At 41.9% G+C, this 19,478-nt stretch overlaps 2 protein-coding genes across 2 annotated transcripts in view; one reads left to right on the forward strand and one right to left on the reverse strand.

The window, feature by feature from the left end:
- Positions 1 to 19,478, reverse strand: part of LOC146987151 (RNA-binding protein 38-like) — a 212,487-nt gene that overhangs the window by 145,830 nt on the left and 47,179 nt on the right. The gene's annotated exons all lie outside the window — the stretch shown is intronic.
- Positions 1,710 to 17,227, forward strand: mapkapk3 (MAPK activated protein kinase 3). The gene is made up of 10 exons (XM_085776215.1): positions 1,710 to 2,421; positions 8,506 to 8,645; positions 11,740 to 11,804; positions 11,939 to 12,018; positions 12,115 to 12,241; positions 12,383 to 12,458; positions 12,558 to 12,682; positions 14,170 to 14,255; positions 14,373 to 14,453; positions 16,495 to 17,227. The coding sequence occupies exons 1-10, from the start codon at positions 2,059 to 2,061 to the stop codon at positions 16,648 to 16,650; spliced, it is 1,299 nt and encodes a 432-aa protein (XP_085632341.1). The 5' UTR covers positions 1,710 to 2,058; the 3' UTR covers positions 16,651 to 17,227.

Here is a 19,478-nt window from a genome sequence, read left to right on the forward strand (position 1 = left end):
GTGAGGCATGGCTCTTAGACGTTTGACATTTGGGAGTGATTTCTGTGCACAACGTATCAGATGGACTTTTTATGACATTTCTCTTCTGCTCTAATAATTCAAGACTCTGCTTTCTAAGAATGCAAACATTCTTCGACCGGCTGCATATCTCTTTCCCTCCAGGCCCAACCCATCTCTGAGTGTCAGACCTGCCCCAGAGGATCAATGTCCTGCACAGGAATGGATCTATATTGGCATCCCACCTGTTTTCTGGATGAGCGGCTTCTTTTTTCCCCACATGCATTTCTCTCTGGAAGCTCCAGTATTACAACCGTCGCTTCAGCCCCTCCATCAACCCAACTGGATTTGACTTTGGGGGTCAGACTGTATAAGCTGTAACGTCTGATCGAATGAGTCACTGCCACTGTTTCTACCTCATAAGTGAATAGATGTCAACTCACATTTCTTAAAAAAAACAAACAGATTTTCAAGGTTGGATAACGTCTGGTTTCTGTTAACTATGAACCTGTTTCTTTCCGGTCTGTTTTGTAATATATCCTCCCACAGGTAATGGTGAAGTCAGTGTCAGAAATAACAGAGAAACCAAACACAGGTTGCTACATCCACAGTCTATTCCTGGACAGGGCTCACTGGGATAACGGGGCAGCTCACAGTCCAGGCCTGAGGACGTTTAAATAGCCGTCATCTGGCTGATCCCCAAACCCAACAGCTACTGTCACGTGCTGGTCAGTATAGTCACAGTATCTGAACATGGTTGAATTGATCTATACTACAATCAGAAGTTTAGTTTGTGCTTCTCTGAAAGTTTTCTTTTTTCATTTCTTCAAGGAAAAAACAAAAGTCCAGGAAATGAGATTAGCCACTGTCTGTGTCTGTGAGGCTGTTGCTTAGGTTATGTACCACCGTGTTTACTGGTGTGACTATAGGTGATTGGGTGTTTGCCCTATGTGTTTGTGTGTATCTCCTTTTTAGTGGTTTTATTACTCACCCAAAATAGACTCCAGTTAGTATCCTGTTTCATGAAGCGTTTGAAAGTGCAGCTCTGTATTTTCCACTCACAACATGTAGCCAACGCCTTGTGCTGCCATATCAAACTGCTTGGAAACACAAGTGCAGACGTGGAAAAAGACAAATAATTCAAGCAACTAATTTTTTGTGCTTTAGCAGAGACCCACCAACTTTGGGATTGGAGAGTCAGTACTGCACTGGACTACTGAATAGAAACGTACACAGACATTTTCATTTGTCATTGTTCTTCATACACTGTCTGAAGCTCACAAACATAATTAACATATATTTTTTCTCTATCTGTATCTGCATCAAACTTTACCAAAAAGTTGCCACTCCCATTTAGTTGGTCTCGTAATCAGTTGTTTGTGATTTTTTTTTAAAATGTCCCAAAATACAATATTAATGGGATATTTTCATTTATGTTTCAGCTTCAGTTTCAGCTCCAGTGGTTTTCAAGATAAAATACTGTAACTTTTCTGGAGTATAAATTTATGGTCTGCTCCTTTAAGGCGGTCACATCGGGCCAGTTGAGAAATATGACTGAACTGAAGGTGGGTGGTGCTTACACGGAAAGTGACAGTAACTGGCCATGTGAATAGGCTACAACCAAAGGGCTCCAGACTAACGGGAAACGGAGATCAACACAGCCAAGTGGACAGCAGCAGCGTACCAGAGAGACGGACTCGGACCTGGTGCTTGGGTCATTTAGGAGGCGCTGGATTGTTGGGATTTCTTTGGGCGGACAGCAGTGACCGCTGACCGAGCAATTTAAAACAAAGAGAGAGAGAAAGAGAGAGAGGAAAAGGCGGGTGTTGAAGTTGAGAGACATAAATTGTGTAGTTTAAATCTTTTTTTTTTTTTTTTTGGTTTAATCAGCTGTGAGGGAGTTCTCATTGGAGCTCCGGTGTGCGGGACAGCCAGACGCGCCGCAGCTTTACGCAGTTACCGGCGGGAGGGCAGCAGCAGGAGTCATCGTATTACTTTGGTGAATCACTCGCGCCTTCCTCTTCTGAGAAGCGCTGCTGGTGACAACGAGCCGGTGAGAACATGCTTCAAAATGGGAACGGAAAGGAGCAACCGCAGCAGCAGGCACCGATGGCTGAAGCGGAGCCGGACTCCCCGGCCGGGGAGACCAAGCAGCCGCAGCAGCCGCAGCAGCCGGAGCAGAAGGAGCCGGAGCAGCAGCAGCAGCAGCAGCAGCAGCAGCCGGAGCTGTCGGCTACAACTGACAGAAAGGACGCGGACAGCGAGCCCACCCACTTCCTCTTGCCCATCTACCCCAAACTGGAGATAAAAAGAAACGCAGTCACGGACGATTATAAAATCTCTGGTCAGGTTCTGGGCTTAGGGATCAATGGCAAAGTCCTCCAGTGCTTCAATAAGAAGACAGGGGAGAAGTGCGCACTGAAGGTACTGAAGTCACCTGACACTTGTGTTATATCCAGGCTGTAGTAGAGAAGAAAGACAAGTAAACTCAGTTATCCACTCATGGTATCTTAACAACAGCTTTGTTTCATGTTGTTTCATGTTTCCAAAAATAATCAAACCTTTTCCTTGTCTGGTCAAACACAAATAATCTGTGTGAAGGTATTTTGGTTTGTGTTTTGAATTTATGAGCAGCTGCTATCGTTTGATCTTGACTCATCTTGATATCACAACAGGTTTCTTTTTTTTTTTTTTTTATGTCTGAGATCAGATAAGAATTGGAAACTAGGTTGACAATGGTGCCAACTTCAAAGACCTTTGACCTTTATTCTCTGTGTTATAAACAGGGCTCAGCTTTGCAGAGGAGTTGTGGAAAGTGACAAACAAACCCAGTCTTTGTGATGCTGAATAGCTCTCCACTCATGGTGCACTGCTCTACACTGATATTTTACTCCACATACATGCACACACACACACATTTCTGAACAGCAGTGTCTGGTGTAGCCTATACACAGTACACACATGTCTAGGCTGTGTTTGCATGTGTGTGTCTGCTGCTCACATTGGCACCATACATGTTGCACTCACATGCTCTACACGTGCTGAATGCGAGCACGGTATAGCTGTGATATGTCGCCCTGCTTCATGAAGACACATACATTTTGGCGGTGACACCTTTTATTCCGGGAGCAGTGGAAACTCGCCGCGCCTTCACACGGGCGTAGACGCACGCAATGCACGGCCAGGTCATCAGGCTGTCACCTGTCACCACCGGGCGACAGACTCAGGGAGATTTAGTGGCTTACAGTAATCCATCTGGAGCTGAGCTGCCAAACCCGGCAGCAGCGGTGTCACAAGCAGAACTGTAGACTCAGGGATAGAAAGAAGAAACAGAAGATGAGAAAGAGAGATAAACTGCAGCAGAAAATAGTAAGATGATGAAAGGCCAGGAGGGATGGGATGGTTGATAGCATCGTATTGGACGAGGGAAAAGGGAGGGGAGGAAACAATTACAAAATGCCAACAGAGGAAAGAATAAAAAGAATGTATCCCGTGTGGAAATCCTAAGGGAGTTTTGTTTTATATACCTGACCCGAGGAGCCAATATAACAGGAGGAATTTATAAGAAAACATTGATCTGTACAAGAGAAACTTTTGATCTGGGGAAATCTTTTTCTGTGTGTTCATGTGACCTCTCATGACATCCACAACGGCACCTGACAGGCCTCATGCAGCCTCCCCAGAGGAAAGCTACCAGTAGGTCAGGGTGACCCCAGCTTAGAGAAAACACCACAAACTCACCGCACTCAGCCTCTGAACCTCCTCTGCTCTCTGAAGAACCGGTTAAGAGGTTTTAGAGATGCCAGGGGGAAACACTTAAAAAAAAAAATCACATTTTGCCGTCTCTGTTGGAGCTTTTACTGGCGTCTCTGTTGGTTTGCTTGTAAATGGCATCGCACTGAAACCAAGTGACAGCTTTTTTAATGCACCTGATGGAGCTATTTATTGTACCTTATTGCCATTTGCAACTTTCTCTGGATATTATATTTAAATCTCGAGACAAATAGAAAGCAAGAGGAAATAATCAGGAGCTGCTGGACGTGCAGGGGGCAGGAGGAGCAGAGCTGAGCAGCTCACTGGCTTTTTAATTAAGTGTTGCTCTGAGCACTAAACATAATAAATGGGTATAGGCTTAATCCACTTTGCAGCAGAGCTGGGGGGGAGCCATCCGCTTAATCTAATTCAGTTATACTCATCAGGATTCTTTTAACTTGGATTTGTCTGACTCCAGGTAGGAGACGGAGCCCTGAGAGAGAGAGCTTAGTCAACCTGAGCGCTGCCATTAACTTAGCTGCATGAATTTGGCTGCAGATTGTTCCATTTTAGCGTCTGAAGTGCCTTCCAGCTTAGTGCATGGAAAGCCGGGCGAGCTACAGGTCCGTGTGTGTGTGGCTTCCTCCACTCACAGCCAAAATCGTACTTTCATTCAGTGTGTTTGTGTATGTTCACCTTTGTGATGAGTTCACTGGCATGCTGCTGCTGCTGGTGGTGGTGGCACATCTGGCTTTCATCTGGGAGCCACAGACACCAAAAATGCCATTGAGAAATTCTCAGTTGTTTAGTCAGACTCTGCTCGAAAAACAGATCTATTCTGCAAAACCAACACCCAGATCTCACGCAGGTTCACGTCAGGCAGCTGGAGCTTAATCAGTCTCAGAGGTTTTTGGCTTAATGTGCTTGTTGACTCTCTCGTCGTTTTGCAGAAGTTTTGAGAAGTCATCGCGAATAAAAATGCAGCAGATTTGGGTGTTTAACCTCAATAACCTTTGTGGTGGTTGTGAGGGATTTTGTAGTATTCAAACGAGCTGAAAGTTGTGTTGGTGTAGAATAGATGACTCCTGCTCTGTCTTCATCAACACAGAGGAACTTTATGTTTTTATTGTCCTGTGGGGAGATTCATGGGGATTTTACTCACAAAGTTTTGTGTTGAGTGCACCACTGTGTGTTAATGTCATGGAAAATTATACAAAATCTAGTAGGAGGGTGTGGGGTAGGGGTTGTGATATTTGGGTTTTCTTTTAAGATTTTAAATTGTTTTTTGACACTGAACAAAGTACATAATAATTATTAGGAAAACATCCTTGTTTCTTATCATATTTACCCACGTTATCAGCAGCTCCACAGATGGCTATGTTGTGTGGTCTGCTCACCACTTTGGGCCAGACTGGACAACTATTGAACTTATTTCAATTAAATTTTATATCAACAACCAAAGGGTGACACGTATATATGTGTGTTAGGCCTTTGTGTTTTTTTTTATCTAAACAACTATGAGGTGGATTTCTGAAAAATTAAATTTAGACATTAATGTTTAAGCAAAACCTTGTTGGTCAAATGTGACTTTTTCAGCATCATCGGCCTTTAGTAGCACATTGGCAAGTTAAACTAAGATGCTGACGCACAGTGTGGTTAAAGCAGCTTCTCAAAACGGCAACATCAATACTTTAGCGTTGTCATTAACTTGCTATACATTTTGATTATTGATCGACTCTTTTTCCACTTCCTAGATCACTTTGCTGTCGACTTTATGAGCAGCACTTTATAGTTGTTGTAAAGATAAGACGCCTTTCATCAAGATATACTGACAGCACTCTGACCAGCGTGAGTGAGCGAGTGAGTGAGTGAGTGTGAACATGTTGGTGTGTGTGTTGCAGTGTCTTTGAACAGAGATCTGATTGGTTTACAGGGCTTATGGAGATGTGGTTGATTGGTTTAGAGCAGGATCAGTTCAGTTCACCCTCCATGATGTTGCCTCACAGAAGAATCCAGAGTCCATCGGAGGATTAACCTTGTCTTCAGATCTCTGTCTATTTTATATGCGTGTCTAATTCTCACGTTTCTCTTTTTTATTATAGCCAATTCTGTGTCACTACAGGAAATTAAGGCAACCGGTCTGCTTTGATTAAAGCCATAAAAAGACAATGACACAGCAGAAACATAAGGCTGCCCTCTGTTTAGTTTCAAGTCAGGTTCAGTGGGCAAGGTTGAATTAAGTAGGACACAAATAGTAGCAGATCAGACATATAAGTCACCGGAAACCCTCAACTTCTACTTTCAACACCCAGTTTGTGCTCTGAACTCCTCACTTCCTCTTTCCAACATTAGTGAGCTGAAACACAACAGTAACAGTTTTGAGGTGTTTTTTTTTTTCTGGCATTTGGAGTTTCCAGGAAATGTAATTCTCACCCACACAATAACTACATAAGAGTTTATAAATAATTCTCCTCACATTTTTGATGGCTTCAAAATCACCTGCCACCACACCACACCACACCACACACACAGCACAGATTTAACGTTTGCGTGTCTGTCGTGAGTCATCGAGCCAGTCAGTGCCTCAGACAGTGTGTTGTGTACTGTCGTCGCCCCGCTGCTCTTGCGAAGGGAAGGATAGAAGGAGATCGCTCCATCACTGTCATGTCCCCAAAATACACCATGACTGAAGACGTGTGCTATGTCAAGGTCCACCACCTGCTGTGTGTGCATGTGCGTGTGAGTGTGTGTGCATCTGCTTATGTCAAACACACATCCTGTCGTGTGACCAGGCTAACTATAGGCTATACGTGTCCTCGACTTACTTTATTATAGTAGCTGCACTAGCGTAGTTAGTTACACTCAGGTGTTGTGATATGTTTTATGCTTGTGGAAATAGTTTAAAGCCACAGGAAAGTGGAAAGTTTCACAGAGTCTTCATCATGATGTCTTATGATCAGCCTCTGTGTGTGTGTGTGGGGCGTTTTTTTTTTTTTTTTCCTTTCTCTAGACCAGATCTAACCAACAGGAATCACAGTGTGGAGGTGTTGATCTTGATTTTAAGCCTGAGTGAGCGCGCTGTAGTATATTCTCATGCTCAGCTGCTCTGGAGGATGTACTCTAACAATTTTGGTCCAACATCTGTGCAGTTTTACTTTACTTAAAGCAGAAGTAAGTGATATATTTGTGTTAATATAAGTCTTAAATAGTTATATCTTCCGACAGCAATCACTTACATAGAGTGTTTGGACTGAAACACGGGTCTCTCAGTCCCTCTGCTCTGCTCTGAGCCGAAGAGAAAACATTTATCGTATCCTACAGTTTTTATCCAATGAGGAGAGAGAACGGCATGCAGGGCTGTGTGTGCAGCCAAGGAACGCCGTGAATGTGGTGACGTAGCGACGAGGACTGTTATGGTGCGTTCAAGGAAACTCGTATTTTTCCGACCGTGAAGTGGTACCAGTTCGATCTGGTACGAGTTCACCGGTCGGAAGTTACGAGTGGCCGTTATAGTGACTTTCACCGGTAAAACAGGTCGGAAAAACACGAGTGGGTTGCCTGGAACGCTACAAAGTCGTAAGTTGTGACTTGAAGCTGTAATTTACGATTTCAAAAGCCTGCCTGGAACGCAGCATTAGCGAAAACGACCGGACCACTTACTTCTGCTTTAACATTATCAAGCAGGTTCCCAGTGGGCGTGCTGCTGCTGTGTAACAGTAAGACAAGGGTTCACAGTTCAAGCCCATCACTCATGAGCTAACCAAACCAAAAAAGTTCACTCCCTGCAGAAGGTGGTTGTGTTATCAGTGCAGTGTTGTGATAGCTGAAGCCGTTTGATGGGAAACAACTTGCAGACTGTCTGGCTTACACAAGCCTTGTCTGGTTCCTGTTCAACGCCCTTGATGAGGATTGAAGTTTTCTTTTTATCTTTAAATCTTAAAATTTAAACTGCTCATATGGTTATGACACCTTTCAACAACAACAAAAAAACAACTGACTAGTCAAAAGCTTCACATTACTCCTCCAGGGAGTGTGAAAGCTGCTGTTTCTGAGTGTTCAGATCAGAGTAAGGCCGTCTTTCCTGGTTTTGGCCTTTGTTGGTTGTTATTCCTCAGTTCACTGCAGCTGTAAGTGAAAACATGTTAGCTCAGTGCTAAGTACTAGTTCTGGATTTGATCCCCCTCTACAGGTGACTGTAATCTTATTTGCCAGAGATAATCTGTGCTAAAGTAAATCAAATTGATTGATTTCAATTTGCTCACACAATGATCACTTATGACACTGCGTATTCGTTGTTTTCTCATTGAGCGCTGTGAGTTTCTGGCCCTGCAGTGTCATGTAGCTACATATACGTTTGAGATATTCTCTTTTTATCTATGAACCTGTCATGGATGATAAATGGTCACAAAAAAGGGAGTTGTTGACTTAATGATATCTGACTAGGTGATGTGGATGCCATTGTTTTTAGATGATGTAATAGGTGTCAGTGATATGGAAATTATTATTATAGGTATATTAGTCATTATTTTCCCTTCTGATATAGACTTTAGGGCAACTAACAATCATCATTAATTGAACTAAGGTTATTTTCCCAATGAATATATTAATTGTTTATACAATAATATATCTTAAAGTGAATAAACTATAACTTTGGAGCATAACTGAATGACATAGATTCATGAGTTTGTAAGTTGTAAAAAGTGTTTTTTTTGTTTGTTTATCCCGTTGTCTTTGTGTCTGTGTGTGTCTACCCAGATTCTGTACGACAGCCCCAAAGCTAGACGAGAAGTGGAGCTTCACTGGCGAGTGTCAGGAGGGCCGTACATCGTTCGCATCCTAAACCTGTACGAAAACATGCACCATGGGAAGAAATGCCTGCTCATCATCATGGAGTGGTAGGTTTCAAATTTCACCCCTTCACCTGTTTATACACCCTGATCCATCTAAATACTTTCCCCTGGCAACCACCTGCTTCCCTACTCTACTCTTTGTCTTTGATGGAAGTTATTGGCTAAAGGTGAAGAATGAATTTCTCCTATGTCTAAAAAAAAATAATTTAAATTTGATTTAAGAAATTATTTAAAGCATAAAACTGCTGTTGTTTTTACTTATTGAAAAGTTCAGATGACTAGACAAGTATTTTCCGCTGAGTTCTGCTATTTTAGTATCGTGCGCAAAACTGGTGGAGCACCTCACACTGAATATAAATTTTGAGATGTCGGGGCGTTGAGTGGGTAAGGGTTAGGGTTAGAATCCCACATTGGGCGGCCCTTTACTAGAGTACATTTCATTCCCCCTCTCTCTGCCAAAAATGCCAAAAGATATGTCACAGCTCTAAAAAGCACAGATCTTAAAAAGTGAAGTGAATTTATCAAATAAACTGTTTCTAACAAACCTATTTTGAACAAAGGTCAACAAATACCAGCAAACATGTACTGTGTTTATGTTGTGACCAGAGCCGGATTAAATAAATGGACGACACTAGGCAGACTGTATTTGTTGGGCCCCCCTCCATCGATGTTATTTATGAATTGAAATCTGAAACTTACCAAACTTGTGACTCTGCTCAGTTTCTACATGTTTCTCTAAAATTTTTTACAAGTCAAATAGCCTCAACCAAGTATTGAGTACATGTAGATGGACATACTTTTCAGAAGGCCAACATTTCCATATTAAACATGTTTTTTTTAATTGGTTTTTTGTAATATTCAAATTGCTTTAGATACTGAAGGCCTTCATTAAATGTAAGCCATAATCATTACAATTAAAAGAAATTAAATGAATAAAAACATGAAATATTCCACTCTGTTTGTAATGGACCTATGTAATGTATTAGTTTCACTTTATGAATTTAATTACTGACAAAAATAAACTTTTTCCATGATATTCTAATTTATTTAGATGCACATGTACTGTAGAAACTCTGTAGTGACGGATTCTTAAAACACACACTTTTTTTTTCTTCAGTAAAATTTCATCACCTCCAAACAAACAAAAATTTAATTTGCATATGTTTTGTTAGGGAAATTGCAGCTTCACTGTATTTCTGTTTGAATCAATGTGGGAAACAGCTTTTGAACACTGCTGAGGAAACACAAGACTTCATATCTCCAGATTTCAAGACCATTTCCTGCCAGACTTTGGATGCTCAGCTAAATGCAAACATGTCTTCAGTGTGTGGTTTGCTTCCTTCAGCTGACACCATTTGTTTTTTTTCCACCATGTTATGGGGGTCAAAGGTCATCTGTTTGTCATAAGTCATTATGTAGCTAGATGGTCAACAAAATAAAGCTCATGTTACAAATAGGACTTTGGATTATATAGGGAATCTTTTGATATGTACCAACAGGGTCATAAAGGTTCTGGTGTGTGTTTAGAGCTGAACATTCACCCGTGATAAAGTTTAGACAAAAGACCTGACAAAGTGAAGACGTCGACATGGTGAGATAGAGAAAGAGTCCCATCTGGGCCTCACATGTCATGGAAAGCTGTTCAAAATAATACCCCCATATGACTCTGGCTAAAAGACTGTGTGTCTGTGATGTGCATACACGTTGCTGAGCTCTGGACTTTTTTTTTTTTCTTTTACACACTTTTCCACTTGTAAAAAGGGGGAAAAACAGTTTAATTAAGTTATTCAAAGGAGAAGAGAAACCAGAGTGACACTTTGCTTTGTCAGTGTGGGAATTTTAAACAAAGACTGACTCGTCTCTCACCGTCACATCTATTGACTCAACAAGTGGTTGTGTTGTTATGTGTGTAGTGACCTTGTGTGTGTGTGTGTGTGTGTGTGTGTGTGTGTGGGTGCTGCTTCCTGTATATGAGCGTGGGTCAGAGTGGGACTGCAGTGCAGTTTGTAGCTCAAAGTCACAGTCACATTTCTGCCTTAGCTATCTGTTCATCTGTGCACTCATGGACCACAAAAACTACGTTCTTACTTAATGCACTTTTTGGAGCACGACCACGTCACACTGAGCACAACAAAGATTTTTCTGAGGAACAGGAAGGGGAGTTTCAGACATGAGACTGGTGTTTGATATTTACCTGTGAACATGGGGAATGTGAAACACAAACATCTAAATCTGAAACTGTTTGAAGGTCAGAGGCGTCTGGACCTGTCAGTCACAGGTCTCAGTTATGAGATGTGATCAGAGTAGATGTGTTTATACGTAAAACACTGTTGTATCATTGTATTTGTACAGTGCATTCAGGGAGTAGCCTATTCAGACACCTTTGCCCTCTCTCTATGTTGCAGCCTTCAGCTATAATAATTGAAATTATATTATCAAATATTATTATTATATAATATTGTTTGGCCAAACTGTGTCACAAGCATAAATGAATGAGACAACAGAGATGAATTGTTGCCATCTTACTGATAGACTTTTCATAAATTAAAAAAATATTGCACTACTATATCATTTCTCAAAAATCCTGCTGGTTCTTTTTAATAAGAAGATGTTGGTACTTTTGCCTTCTTCCCTGTTTGATCCTGGTCTACTGTTTTATTTTTTCTGAGGGTGACTTTCATACAGTATTTTTAGATTTTCAATTTCACTTATCATTTCACTCTGAAAGTGAAAGAATAAAAGGTTTGAAAGATTTAGGGTGAGAGTTCCTGCAAAACATGTGAACAGATTTAGCTCACAGTTATTGAACATATTGAGTGCTTGGTTCTTACTTTAGAGTCTCCAACTGCTTTAGTATTGTCCCTCGCTTATTTGCCAAATGAATTAATATAAAAAGTGATGTAGAATAATGTTAGAATGTTATTTATATTGTAGTAATATGTCATTTATATGGTGATCTTTCTATTTTTCTTTCTGCTTTACTTTATTATTCATCACTGCTTTGATCGAAATGAGTACAAATTACTTGAATTCAAATGTAGAAAATGCTCCATAATGTCACAAACAATACTGTAGATTATTGTCATGTATGCAGTCTGTAATTGTGTGTTTGTGCATGTATCTGTGTGTGTGTTTCCAGTATGGAGGGAGGTGAGCTGTTCAGCCGAATCCAGGTCAGAGGAGACCAGGCCTTCACTGAGAAAGGTGAGGACTGATGGTGGGATGGATGGATTTCACACAACAGAGAGAAAGAACAAACCATGCACCTTTGCAGTTTGTTGTGCGACACTGGAATTGCTTCCGGTTTGAGAGATCGTGTTTTCCTCTTTTCTTCCCAGAGGCATCTGAGATAATGAGGGACATTGGCACGGCCATCGATTATCTCCACAACATGAACATTGCACACAGAGACATCAAGGTGTGCAGAGATGAACAGCTCACAAAGCCCATTGTAACTTTTCTGGGTAATTTAAGTTTTGACGTCTTTATTTTCTCCTCCTGCCTCCTTCTCCAGCCAGAGAACCTGCTGTACACCACTACAGAAAGAAACACAGTGCTCAAGTTGACAGACTTTGGCTTTGCTAAGGAGACCACGCTACACAACCCTCTACAGACCCCCTGTTATACACCGTACTATGTGGGTAAGTTGCTTTGTGTTATTTACTATGATTCAGCTCTCAAGTTTAAACTGTGTGTATGCTGAGTCATTTTTTGCCTGTGCAATATAAAACCTAATCTCTACTTGTATATTGTCTCTGTGTGCTTATATCACCATTGATAAGCTCCTGAGGTTTTGGGCCCGGAGAAATATGACAAGTCATGTGACATGTGGTCTCTGGGTGTCATCATGTATATCCTGTGAGTACCGCGTGTCGCTGGGTGGGAAGCCGTAAATGTCACAACTAATGTGAGGTTTTAAAGTTGCTCTATCTCACCCGCCATGTTTGTCTCTTGTAGCTTGTGTGGATTTCCTCCGTTTTACTCCAACACGGGCCAGGCCATTTCCCCCGGCATGAAGAGGAGGATCAGGATGGGCCAGTACGAGTTCCCCAACCCAGAGTGGGCTGAGGTGTCACAGGAAGGTGTGAATCCCCCGACAAATCAACACACACACACACACACATGCATGTTTGTATGGCTATCTTTGTGAGGACCTTCATTGAGATAATGTTTTCCCTAGCACCTTACCCTAACCTTAACCATCCAAAACAAATGCCTAACCTTAACCATTACTCTTAACCTAACTTAAACCTAATTATAATATCCTAATTATTATAAAGTCTTATCTGGCTATGGTTCAGGAGCTAGAGCGGGTCGCCCATTAACCGGAAGGTCGGTGGTTCGATTCCCGGCTCCCCCAGTCCGCATGTCCTTGGGCAAAACACTGAACCCACACTTGCATGTGTGCGAAATGATTAGCCTCCAAGACAGTCTGCGTACAGAGCCGTATGAATGTGTGTGTGAAAGGGTGAATGTGACGATACAGTGTAAAGCGCTTTGAGTGGTCCAAGTGACTAGAAAAGTGCTATTTTAGTGCAAGTCCATTTACCATTTACCATTTTATCCCTCAAACAACCCTTGGAAGGGGTCAGAGAAAATGAGGACCAGCCAAAATGTCCTCACTCTGATGGTTTAAAACTCAGACTGGTCCTCACATGTATAGCTGTACAAGTACACACGCACACTGTTTTCACCTTGGTAAAAATGTGGACACACACATTTCAACATATCATCATTAGTTTATTTTCAGCCATGTCATGTCCAACAACACATACAGATAGATATATCAGTAACAACACGCATTTGTGTTCAGCTTTATTCAACACAAAATATGTGGTTAAAAAAACTAAACTTTTCCCGCTGAGAGCTGGTGCAGTAACTAAGGTGTTTGTCAAAGTAGTGTAGGCCGTCGAATCAGTCCAACTCTTTACCACATGATGGTGGCAATGCACAGTTTTTCTGTTTCCCATCTGAGAGAGAAGGATGACTGCACAAACATGCTGCACACACGTACACTGCCTGTACTTAAAAGAAATTCTCATATTGAAAACCACAGTGCTTGTTTATTTGCAGCTGCTCAAAAACATCATCATGTAGGCAGGGGAACACCGCAGTGTGCTGCTCTTAATAAACAGCCTCCGTTTACATCTTGGTGCTGCAGCCTTCAATCCTTTTTAGTTCTTACCTGAGCTAAGTCTGTGTAAACACAGGGACTGCACTCAGTGTGTTGAGGTAAACAATGGTTTAAAGTGACTCATCTTCTCCATTAACTGGTGCTTTTCCTGGAGTTTTACCCGTTCACAGACGATAACAAATGAGCATGCCCAGACTCCTCTTACTGATAACTCAGAGTCAACAGCCACCTGGTGTCCTCCTCCTAAGCAGTGACAACCACACATACACAGAGACGCACACACACAGAGTCATATTTCTATTTTCTCCCTCTTCATTCGCGCTCTTGCTGTGTAAATAGGCCAGTCTGTCCCTGAGACCACAAGTGTGTGTGTGTGTGTGTGTGTGCCGTGCTCCTAATAATATAATGATCTTTGCATTTCCTTTACTCCTCCAGCAAAAGATCTGATCCACCAGCTCCTGAAGACAGACCCTAATGAGAGAATGACCATCACTCAGTTTATGAACCACCCCTGGATCAATGTAAGTGTCTGTGTGTCAACTACAGATTAAACATCTTGTTTGTCTATGTGTGCAGTTGTTTGCTCACATCTTCATCTGTGTGTGTGTGTGTGTGTGTGTGTGTTTGCTTGCTTGCAGAAGTCCATGGTGGTTCCCTCCACTCCGCTCCACACGACCCGGGTCCTGGCTGAGGACAGAGAGATGTGGGAGGATGTGAAGGTCAGCAGCAGAGTAACACTGACCCCATCTGGCCACATGTTGGCATTACAACCTGTTACTGCAGCCATTGCTATATTACGTAAAGCCAGTGTTAGGTTGGCCTCGGCTGGTGTTACAGCTGTTCCATTAAGTCTAGAGACTCACAGGAGACAGATGAAACAAACCAAAGCAGCAGAGGACAAAATAATCCTAACATTTACTCTGCAGTATGGTGCAAGCTCTAAAAATACTGAATCCTACATTTCCCATAATACAACACAAGAGCATCTTTCATTAGATGCTTCACACCTGATACATGCTGATATCTTTAAGCGCCACAGTTTATAAGGCTTTCTGTTATAATGTATGTTTTAATATACCTAATGATATCACTATGCCATCAGCCACAGTAACTTGTAAATTTTACAGATGTCAATATGTAAAATCGACGGGATACATCTTTAATAATTGTAATAATTACAACATGGAAGGCAGCAAAGCAGAATTATCAGTAGAAAAGCTTTTTACGTCCTTGTGAGGATGAAAATAATTAAAATCTTTTTTGGGTATCACCATCATAATGATGATTAGATTGCCACCAGGGGGAAGCAGTGGTCACAATCTCTTGATCTAGGAGTTATTTCAGTTTATCACTTCACACACACACACCTGAGGACAAAGGAGCACACTGCCCTGTGTTGCTCTTCTCGCCTCTTTCTCTAGTTTACACAAAGAAAAATGTGCTTAAAGAGCAAGAGGGCTGTTTGCTCTCATCAAGTCACTGTGGGGTTACCTCTCCCCTCTGCAGCAGCACTCTGCAAAATGTCTCAGTTGGGCAATCATATATTTTTTCAGTGGCTGTAAAGTAGAGTGACACGTTCCTTCACAAGAGCTGAATGAGCGACTCTCCAGTGATAATTTATGAAAAGAACTTTTATTCCAAAATGATACGCACACAATACACAATTATGCCACTGTTCACTTCTGCAATTGGCGACGCAACGTTGCGTAAAGATTTCACAGATTGCACTCCTGAACTACCGCTTCTCAAGAAGCACAAAAAAACAAGATGTTATACTCTTTCTACATAGATAGACCATGACTGACGAGTGACCTCCAGCCATAATCATAATATATTCAGGGATAGAGCAGCTCCACTCTGCGGACCGGCCCTCTGGCATTTTAGTGCGTTTCTCATGGTCTGAAGCCTGTTCTGGCTCCAGGCCTCGGGCTGTGATGACCTGACCTTTTCCTCCGGGTTCACACAACTTTTCCCAGACAGGTTTTTCTCTGCCCTGGTCACCTTTGTTTATTGTTCTCTGCATGACAAATGGTTTAGCTCTTAAAGGAATAGTTTGACATTTTGGGAAATCAATTACTTAGCAAGAGTTGAGAGTTTGTACATTGAGTAAAGAGCAAGAACCAAGAGAGTTGGTTGCATAGCATAGACCTAGCTTAGGCCATAAAGACCTGATATATGTCAAAGGGTTTATGTCTCCATCTCACTAAGTAATACATAAGTCTCATCTTGTTTTTTTTGTATTAGAAAGTGACATGCTGGACTGTTTCATGTCCAGAAGCAGTAAAGATTATACAACACATCTTAATGTTTAGGCTTTACACATGCTTGAAATTTAATTTTGTAATATAGTAGTGCTGCTACTTTGTCATTTCTTGGATAACAGGGGTAAAAGTAGTATCGTTAATCATTTGGAATTGGATTCAGTAAAGGAGTATTTATTACAGGTGTGCTCTATCGTACGATTTCTGCCAATAGGCTTTATGCACAGCTCCACTACTTCCTGAACTTTAGCCAGCTCCTTTATTTCCTGTTTTACATTATTGGACAAACTAATTAATCCAGGTGTGTCTGACGACCTCACAACAATGGTCAGACACACCTGGATTAATTAGTTTGTCCAATAATGTAAGACAGGAAATAAAGGAGCTGGCTTAAGATCAGGAAGTAGTGGAGCTGTGAGCCAATTGAAGCATATAACTGGTGTCGTCTTCACTGAGCTAACACTTTGAATATCTGATCATCTGCCTTTGTCTCTCACAGGAGGAGATGACCAGCGCTTTAGCCACCATGCGTGTGGACTACGACCAGGTGAAGATCAAAGATCTCGACACTTCGAGCAACCCCCTGCTCAACAAGAGACGTAAGAAGGCTGCGAGGGCTGCCAAGAGCGGGTCCACGGTGTGCCAGAGTCAGTGAGACGCAGACGAACATCCAGACACATCGGCCAACGGTGAAGAGAAGCAGCTGAGAAGGAGACAGAAAAGGAGAGCGGCACTGAGAGAGCTGCTCGGGACTCTTCAGAAACTGGACATATAAAGGGACAACATAGGAACAACAGCAACGTCAGAAGTGAACATTTATAGGACCTATGAAGACATGATATCGCCTGTGTCGCCTGCCAGTGGTGGAAATCAACAGCTCCGCTCACTGCAGGTCGTCCATCTGTTTTTAATTATTTTACTTTATGTATGTATGTAATTTTTAGATCCTGGTTGCAGACAGCAAAGTGTCATCAAGTATTTGTAGGGATTATATTTTGTGTATTTGAATGCTGGGTTGCCTGTTTGAGGTCTCATTTGTAACTATGCACTCGTGTGCAGATCACACGCTCAGACAGACAAACAACTGTGGACAGACTGTGAAACTATAACACTCAATATTACCTGTGTTGTCTTAATATTGTCTGTCTTTTGCTGTTTCCTTTCAGGGATTAAAAACAATGTCTGACACTGACTGTCTTGTCAATAAAACGTAGCCTCCATGATGACCTCCAGATCAACCTGGGAGAGTATTTTTTTCCATTGACGCAACAATAACGCAGTCTCACACACCTTACAAAGACTTATATTTATATTTATAAGTGTCACTGCTACAGATCGACATCATGTCCTATAAATGTGGATATGAGAGGCAGCACAGAGTCTGCCTGACTACTTCCTGTCGACGTGCGACCAGAGAGCTTTATGTTGACCGCAGTGGGGTAATGGATGGTTATGCGACATGGATCCGTTGTGACACTTTTCTTTAGTAAGCCCGTTAGTGTGTTAGTGTGTGTGTGCGTGTGCATGTGTGTGTAAGAGTGTGTTTATGAAGGTTGAGTAAAACACTTCCTGTAAATAGTGGCTACAGTTTCGCTTCACATTAAAATCATGAACAGACAGTGCAGCTGTGCAACGGAGCAGTGGAAAACAACAGACCAGACGGCATTTGTGAATTAAACCTTAGAAGGCAAAGCAGGAATATTCATGTGGAGGATGTATTTTAGTGGCGACCTTAGACCTATTGTTTGTTTTTTTTTGTTGCGTTTGAGCCATTCAGGCTTTGTGAGGCTGCTATTAATAGCAGCAGTGGAGTAGTTATTTGGGACGCAGCCATCTTAACTTGGTGTGTGACTCGTAAAGGTCAACGTTATTATGTTTAGATTACATGGTAAGTACCTTTCCCCCACTTTGATCACATGGTCCCCCTGCAGTATTAAGGGGAAGCTAATCATAAAAAAATGACTTGGCTTCCCTGCTGTAAATATGGGATGTCAGCCATGCTTAGCTGAGGCCCAAATAGAGCATGACCTCTCAGCTGTCGTTTGATGCTATGTGTTGTTGAAAGAAAGAAAAAAACCCTAAAAGTTTTAATAATGAAACAAAAGTGTTTGTGGGTGGAATTTTACTGAGTATTACACATGCAATATGTCTTGTTTTGGAGGCAGTTTTGTGTATTTCTCTTTTGTTAGTCAGCCATTTTGTTGAGACAAGCCCAGTCATGATGCCTGCATTGTGTCACTGATATGATGTTGACATAACAGTGTGTCATATACTTCCTTCTTGTGTTATTCCGCATAAGAGACTGATTTCAGTGCAGAGGTTTGCAAACACCAGACAGTGTAGCAACAGCATGGAGGGAGGGAAAAAGGACAAGTTTCATTATGTTTAGTTAAATTCTCTTAATTGTTTTGAAAGTAATTGACTGATTGTATATGAAATGAGAGAAATGAGTAAAACAGGCCACTGTACCATTTGATTTGGTGGAAGACTTTGGTTGACCTCAAGTTTATTTCTGCACAGGCCTGTTTAAAATGTCTTATCTTACGCAAAGCCCTGTGATAAAGCACGGTGAGACAGGTCTGACCAGTGTTGTCACACAGAGTGTTGCCTGAGGCATGAATGGGAGGTGTATAAGGGGATGGCAGCCTTGGTGGGGTGGGTAAGGGTGGTAGGGAATCACTTTGGCCTTTTGGGAGGTATGTGTTGAAGGCCAGTCAAGAGCCATCTGACCTTCAAGTGTTTCTTCCTCTCTATCACGCTCGGCCTGTGTTGTCTGAACTGATCTGAGCTCATAATCGCCCCTCTCCCTTTCGCTCCCCACTGTCTCGCATCGACCCCAACTATTACCTGATGCCTTTCTTTCTGATATATACACTGTATTTTAGGTGTGTTTGTGCGTGAGACTGTCTCATTAATTCACAGATGTGCTGTCGCAGACCTCTTAGCTGACAATTAGTGTCAGTATTATCATAGGCTGCTTTTAAGGGTATCATTACTTCCACTGAAATAGCCTCAAGTCCTCACAGACGGGTCACATGGTGCTCATATCATCTCCAGAGGGTCACAGTGCTGTCAGGTTAGTGTGTGTGTGTGTGTGTGTGCGTGCATGCATGTGTGTTTGTAATTATCCTGGCCTACAAAGTTGTAATATAACATTTAATAATGTATTAAATGGAGTAAATAGAGCCCCACATCCACATGTGCCTTTTTATGTTTTATGTTTTAGACACTAAAGGGACAATGACTCTTTGATATTGGGGTGTAAACACTTTCCACTTCTGGGCTCTTCTGTCAACAGAGGAAGGGGAAACGTTAACTCACAGACCTTTTGTATGTTTCCATCACTAACATCTGTCTCATCTGACATATCCCTGTACTTTGGGGTATATTAAGTGCTTAACTTCTACTGTGATTAGTACAGTATCGCTCACTAAACATGTCTGAGATTTCAGAGGCTTTATCAGGTATCACATCTTAACACAC

This window comes from Trachurus japonicus, chromosome 5 (genome assembly GCF_045865225.1).
Source record: "Trachurus japonicus isolate A0001 chromosome 5, Traja_1.0".
Classification (NCBI taxonomy): Eukaryota; Metazoa; Chordata; class Actinopteri; order Carangiformes; family Carangidae; genus Trachurus; species Trachurus japonicus.

Excerpts from the sequence above, each read along its gene's own strand:
- mapkapk3 (XM_085776215.1), top strand. The coding sequence starts at position 2,059 with ATGCTTCAAAATGGGAACGGAAAGGAGCAACCGCAGCAGCAGGCACCG. Across the intron at positions 12,019-12,114 it reads TTGCACACAGAGACATCAAG|CCAGAGAACCTGCTGTACAC; the intron begins GTGTGCAGAGAT and ends CTCCTTCTCCAG. Across the intron at positions 12,242-12,382 it reads TTATACACCGTACTATGTGG|CTCCTGAGGTTTTGGGCCCG; the intron begins GTAAGTTGCTTT and ends ACCATTGATAAG.